This window comes from Helianthus annuus, chromosome 17 (assembly GCF_002127325.2).
Source record: "Helianthus annuus cultivar XRQ/B chromosome 17, HanXRQr2.0-SUNRISE, whole genome shotgun sequence".
Taxonomy (NCBI): Eukaryota; Viridiplantae; Streptophyta; class Magnoliopsida; order Asterales; family Asteraceae; genus Helianthus; species Helianthus annuus.
This window is the reverse complement of record NC_035449.2, coordinates 7942030-7949046: the sequence shown is the minus strand read 5'-3', so window position 1 is coordinate 7949046 and position 7017 is coordinate 7942030. Positions and strand designations below refer to the sequence as shown.

Sequence of the window (7017 nt, the reverse complement as noted above, 5' to 3'; positions counted from 1 at the left end):
GTGCGCCAGTGGCACCAATCCAGAAGACACTAACGGTCGACACCAGTGAGACAAAAGGCATATCCATTCTATTGTCGTCTTCCGGCCCAAGGCCCATCAGCCCACATCCTTTACACCACTCCGGCTATAAATAGAGCACTTCATCCACAGGTTAATTCATTCTATTCCCTCTACTCTCACTCATTACTCACTTTAATCTCCTCGAGATAGTTACTTATTCTCACGCCTGAGCCTGGTTAAGATGGAAACCCCCATATTCCCCTCTTAACGAGCTAACGATGTTCTGTTTTGCAGGATAATCAGTCACTAAGGAGCTCAAGAAATCTAAGAAGATTAACCCTTATGGTAGAAACATAAACCAAACTAATTATCCCCAAGATTAGTTACGTGTTTCTTCAGGCACTTTATACGTTAACTCAACATAATGTAGTGAAAGTAATTTCGTATTGCTCTTGTAATTTCATATGGTTTATATATATGGAGAATTTTTTAAACTTATTTTCGTATGATTTATATGCTTTTTTATCATCTGATAGGCAAGTATCATATTTACAATCCCCCCCCCCTACAAAATACAGCATGAACTCCGAAGATAGAACCGTAGACTTAATTACAAAAACCATTTAAGCCTTTCATATAGGTAAATACAATAATCGAAGATTAACAGACCAAAAATCAGTAAGAGTGCCCGTCTAATCTACGTACAGTAGCAGCCAAAAGTAAAAAAAAAAACGTCCTTAGATACGAGTCCATAAGCACAAGAAATATATAAATTCACCATCCCAAATTGCGCCAAAAGGGTGAACGTTAGTTAGGGCTCTAGCCCGCAATTAACATGGAGATGGAACCTGAAAACAAAATAAAAGACCAAATAGGGTCGGAAAACTGGAAAACTATGAAAGAGTTACAATTTACAAATACAATTCGCCCTTATTATCAAAAGATCAAAGTTTTAAAAAAAAGGGTAGATGCACGGTACCCCTGACCGCGGAGGGGATCCCCCCTCCCAAGCTAGCTTACCGGATCGCTGCCTGGCGGTGAAATTACCCAGCCGAAGCTGGGCACCGGTGTCCCTCAGACTCGAACCCGGGTTTGAGCCCGGGCCAAAGCCCTCATCGGGATGAAGATTGCCAACTGCGCTGCAGGGCAACTTCAAGATCAAAGTTTAGAGCTATTAAGTAATTCGGCAACCTAATAAAGAAAGTTAAAGTGCTGAAGATGGGATTTGAACTTGCCCCGCCTAGAAATCAGGCAATAAACTTAGCATCCAAGCCTTTTTGTTACTGATATACATAATATATCTATCTAGATATATATACAATTACACGCACATACATACATACTTACTCTTCTTCTTTATCAAATACTTAAAAGGTTTGCAAATTGATATAAAAGAGAAATATCATTATAAAAGGGTTAAAAATACAAGTTCTATAAAACATCAGGGCTTGTTTAGTCATTTTCAAAAACATAATTCAAGAGCTGTTCTGTAATTTGGCAACTTAATAAAGGAAAACATAAGGTCTGAAGCCTGAAGGCTGAATTTTGTACTTCTCATATAGTCATATTATAATTATTAATCAAATACTTGAAGCTATACAAATTGATACAGAAGGGTTATCAAATGCAGATGTGAATGTATGGGAAATCAAGAACTTACAGTTTGTCAAGAAAGCGGTTGTGATGCTACAAGTTCATGAAAGTAGACATTTGAACGGCTTGGCTTCTTATCATATTGGATCTTCATACAGTCCATAACATCATCCATGATAGCCTCGGCCTCTGCAGACAAACCAAAAAACCTTTCTTGCAACTTAGCCCGATGTGATGTAGGCAGCTTTGTCATTACGCCTTCAATCTTCTGCAACATTGAAAGTATGTGACCAGTTTTTTCATTCCCTTTCTTGAACTGCTCGTTCAGATTTTCCCAATAGCACGTGATATGTGTCATTCTTCCACCAGAACGCCCTTCTATTTTTGTGTCTGGTTGTGCCTTATGGTCTTCAACTTCCCCTTGCTCATGTACCGTTGACATGTGGCTCTCTATTGGTGCCTTGTCTTGCTTCATATGAGCCGTGTTTGTTTCACTATTTTCTTTCCACTCATCTAGCAGCTCCTGCAACTCTCTCATGAGGCTTCGTGCAGATTGAACATTCATCACAGCTCTAGTCTCCTGCATGGTTTCAACGGATCATAATAAGTAGGGGAGCAAACGAGTCGAGCCTTATCGAGCCCGAGCCGAGCTTGTGCCTAAAATAAAGCTCGTTTATTTATCGAGCCCGAACTCGAGACTGCCATGTAAAGCCCGTCAGGCTCGTTGAACCTTAGTGTAATATTAGATTTTGTTAATATCTAATAACATTTATCCCTTATATAAAGTTGTCTAGTACGCGAGCTGAGGTTATTTAAACTTGTTTACAAGCCGAGCCGGAGTCCGAGCTTCACTTATCAAGCTCGCGAACCTAAACGAGTCTATTATTTATATTATCTTTTTAATATATTGATTAACAAATGATAACGAGCTCGAGCTTGAGAAACTACCAACGAGATCGAACCGAAAGTTAATCGAGCTCGAAGCCTGGTTGAGCTCGGGCTCGGCTCGGCTCGTTTGCACCCTGAATAAGCATGAAACATAAAGATAATCTCCATTTATCATTGTATGCTCCTATATTAAATGATATTTTGATAGTTCACTTGAGAACAAATTACAAATTTAGTTCATAGGGTGTACTTGAATAAGAACTTTGGGTAATCAGAGCAATAAACGGAAGACAAATATATATTTCATGGCGTACATACATCATGTGAAACCATTGTTAAGGTGGCACCTGGAGCACTATCTAGCAAATACTTTTTAACTTCAGTAGACATAATAGTTACTTCTGGTTTTGTTTGATCCTCGGCCAAACGAGAAACACAATTTGGATAAATCTTTAATCTCTTTAAGTTGGCAAATGGTGAAGGTTGATGTGAGATTAGTTCCACGAATGAAGAAAGAAGCTGAAAAAATAATGCAATCTCATAAACGTAAGTAAAGCAGTCAAATAGAAGACGTATGAGTCTAGGTCTGCAAACGAACCGAACGAACACTTGTTAAGGATATACATGTGTTCACGAACGCTTACGGAATGGGATTTTATGATCATGTTCGTTCGTTATGGAAATGAACTTGTTTGGATCGCTTGTTTCACGTCAGTAAAAGAGAGGATTTTATGGATAAGATCGTTTGGCAAATTGCTTAGTCTATCACCTTCTACTTTCAATCTAACTTTACCATGCCTGGAATCCATGATCTCCTAACTCAAACATACGTCGGTTCCCTTCCGTTGCTAAACCAATGGCATCATGTCTTCTCTTCTGGATCCAGAAGCTGCAATTTGATTCAGTGCAATAGTCAGGGAGGACATAGGACAAACTAAACACTCAAGATACAAATAGTTTATATACAGCTTCTGAACCATTGATTTCTTAAATTTGTTGGAATTACTATAAGAAAAAAAAAAAAAAAAAAAGATTGTCTAACAACAACAATTAAAAACCTACTTCAGAATGCTTGAATGAATATACAAAAAAAAGCCCTAAACTGGATGTATTTCAATAACATTAACCAGTAACTAAAACTTACGGTTACTGTTATGTTGACTAACATTTAACAGAGAGGAAACTTACGGCATGTCGATTGCTCCGATCACTGTGGAATGTCGATTACATTCGAGAAAGGAGATACGAGAAGATGACAAGTGTGGTACGTCCATTACAGTTTACATATGATCCATTTAGCAAGTTAGGTTTTGTTAGCCCATGTTACTTTTCAATTAAGCCCAATAATTCATAAGAAATATCTTCAAGCGAGTAATGTGCAATTTTACCTCTTTGGTTTAGGCCAATTGGCACTCTTACCCTCCCCCCCCCTAACGAAATAATTGCAATTTTACACCCCAACGTTCGCTGTTATGTCGCAAGTTTACCCCCTGCTGTCTAATTTGTTAACTGATCTGTTGACTTGGCGGTGAAATGACTATTTTACCCTTTTATTTTAACCCTTCCTGTTAGTTATGTTGCAATTACCCCCACAAGTAAATTACTAAAATGCCCTTTCTTATTATCCCTATACTTTGAGTTTAGAAGCAATATTACCCCCTGCAACTTTCAAATCACCATGAAAACCAGTATGAAGCTTTCAAAAGAAAAGAAATTTCAAGTTCCACAACAAACCCCTCATGTGAAAGAAAGAACCAAGATTTTGCCTATGATCAAAACCCATCTCGTGACTTATGCATATATAATTGTACCCACCATTTTAATCACAGAACGAAGCTTTTTCAGAAATGGTGTCCTATAACATGTTCCCACTCTGTTTCACTGCATGCAAAATGTTCTCTGAATTCTTCATCTATAGAGGAGTTAGTTAATATAAGAAAGAAAGACCAGTCCAGTAGGGTCCAAAGTGGCAATTAAGTATCCCATTAACACACAAGCTTCATTCCTAGCAAAACATAACCATATGTGAAAGAACAATAAATAAAACTTTGGGTGACCATTACACAGGTTAACAAAACAATGGACTGCTTGCTCAAACTAATCAACCACCACCATAGGATCCCAACCTATAATGAATGATTCAGTAAGGTTCTTGCAAATAACATCATCTTGACACCACCAAAATGTATCTCAACAAAATACTAAATAAACAATAAAAAAGTAATATTCAAAACTCAAAACTGAAACAAGAAGTCTGATAGATAATTTTCCTTGAGAGGATGAAACACAATAAAACAAAAATAAGCCGCCATGCTTCACAGTAGCATCCAGTCCACCATTGATGCACTCTGCAAACGCAAATCCAGTTATTAGCAAAACAGACAAAGCACCAGATCAATCCAAAAAAATATAAACATACTCGTTAATCGGTTCCTCGGTAAGCCTTTCCTCAATGAGAGTGTCAACTGGGATCATCAACAATGGTCAACATGATCTGGGGCGCAATTAAAAGGCAGTGTAGGTAATTATTTTTTGTTTTGTTTTTTCTTAAATGTGTCGGTGGTGGTGGGCTTACGATAGAGATGGAGGCGGTGGGTTGAAGGTGATAATGGAGGTGGTGGTGGGTTGAAGGTGGAGATGATGGTGGTGTTGGAAAAATAGGTGAAAATAGCATTTTTCACAAATATAGGAAAATGATTTTTTCCTATTTTGGACTAGAAATAAATATAATAAAATGAGCGGGTTTTATGTATTTATTTGTGGGTTTGTGTTCTATGTTGGAAGAGCTTCGCAACGAACTAAACCACGTCCAAAACCGAGCTAAGATGAATGAGATATCGATGCTCAAAGTTGGGTGTTTGGAACATTCAATGTTGAAACTAAAGGGAAAGTAGCACCTTGTCCCACATAGGAGGAGAGATGGAACTTAAATGAGTATTTAAGGTGGAACTCTCCATCCTTATTGTTTCATGGAAGCACACACTAGTGTCCTCGCGAAGGGTGCGGAGCACCCTAACTCGCACACGCACGCGCGCGCGCGCGCGCGTGGCGTGGGCGATGAGGCGCAATGTGGCGCTTTGATGGCGCACTTTGCACTTGAGAGCCGCCTTTGTATTTTTAACCGCGCGCGCGTGGTGAAGCACAAGGGTTGCAAGGACCAAGTGGTAGGTGATGCGGCGCATGACGTGGCAGTCATGCGCATGCGCGCGCGGGTACACGAGGCGCGCGGTTGGGCGCATGGTGCATGGGTTCTGCTGTGCCGTGTGCGGCGCACCAGAGTGAGCCAATACGGCGCGACTGTGTGGCGCGCACGTATAGACTCACAGGTGACGTGGCGCACCGCGCACGGCAGTGAGCCAAGAGGCCGCACGCCGCATGGCAGTGAGCCAAGATGCCGCACCGCGCATGGGCGCGCGCGCGCGCAGAAGCTTCCAGCATTGAATGACAGGGCAGTTTCAGTCCAGCTTCGTAACTGACGAGTTAATAGGCTTTGACTGAGAATTAAATGACGTATTAAATTGCATTGAAGACGTTTAATGCAATTTAAACCTCTCATTTAATTCATTTTGACTGTTTCAACCTAGGAGCTGTATAAATACAGCTCCATACCCACTTCAGAAGGACACCAGTAACACAACAGCAATCTAAACTTTCTCTCCAAAATTTTCTTGCAGCTTTCAAGGTAACCTTCGGGTTGTAGGCGAACTCCGGCAGTACTACTGCTCCGGCTGTTGTACCCTGGGAAACAAAACGAGTACTCTTGGGAGACTCGGAATTTGTTTTAAGGGAAGCGTGTTGAACACGTGACTCAGCCACTCTGCTTCTACTCCTTTCTTGTATTTTGGTTTATTTCAGTTGTATTCGTACTAGTATTTTAGCTTTCTAATTTATGTATTGTAATCATATTAATAAAATTTGTTTTATTTTATTTAATTACGCGAACGGTTCCTACAATCTTAAAACAAATTTTTAAAACCGTTCGTGTAATCAAAACCATTCTGTTTGTGATTCAAACCAGTTTTGATTTCACTCAGTTTGTGTTTTAAAAACAGATTTTTTTTTTAGTTTTCATCTTCAAAGGAGCGACTTTGGTTGAAAACTATTTTTGGTTACATCAGAATTTGTCCTAAAAATTTGCTAAACTTTCTGATTTGGTCTTCAAAGTTGGACTTAGAAGCCGATTAGTAAGTTCTAAATATTATAAATTTTCTGTCTTTGGTCTTCAAAGTTGGACTTAGAAGCCAAAACAGTAAATTGTGGTAAAATTAAAATTTAGTAGTTTCCTTCTGGTTTGTGCGTAAATCAGAATTTATTGACTAAAAATTTTAATTTTAATTTTTTCAGAATGTCGACCTCAAACAACAACAATACGAATGTTGTAGTTGGAACCCCTGCCAACACTGTGGGAGCGTCCACAGTGGCAAATCATGCTGAAAGACCTGAAAAGTTCTCGGGTCTACACTTCAAGCGGTGGCAACAGAAGATGTTCTTCTACTTGACCACCATGAACCTTGCGAGGTTCTTGACGGAAACCGC

General features: G+C 39.5%; 2 protein-coding genes across 2 annotated transcripts in view; both read right to left on the bottom strand.

Moving 5' to 3' along the window:
- Positions 1 to 658: 658 nt before the first annotated feature.
- The window catches only part of LOC110922228 (F-box/FBD/LRR-repeat protein At1g13570), a 40685-nt gene continuing 34326 nt past the window's right edge, over positions 659 to 7017 (bottom strand). The window contains exon 5 of the mRNA XM_035986643.1: positions 659 to 848. The gene's annotated coding sequence lies outside the window, so the exon portion shown is untranslated. The remainder of the gene's footprint in view (positions 849 to 7017) is intronic.
- LOC110916266 lies at positions 1580 to 3369 on the bottom strand. The gene is made up of 3 exons (XM_035986644.1): positions 3126 to 3369; positions 2800 to 3000; positions 1580 to 2173 (listed from the first exon to the last, which is right to left on the bottom strand). The coding sequence occupies exons 1-3, from the start codon at positions 3144 to 3146 to the stop codon at positions 1667 to 1669; spliced, it is 729 nt and encodes a 242-aa protein (XP_035842537.1). The 5' UTR covers positions 3147 to 3369; the 3' UTR covers positions 1580 to 1666.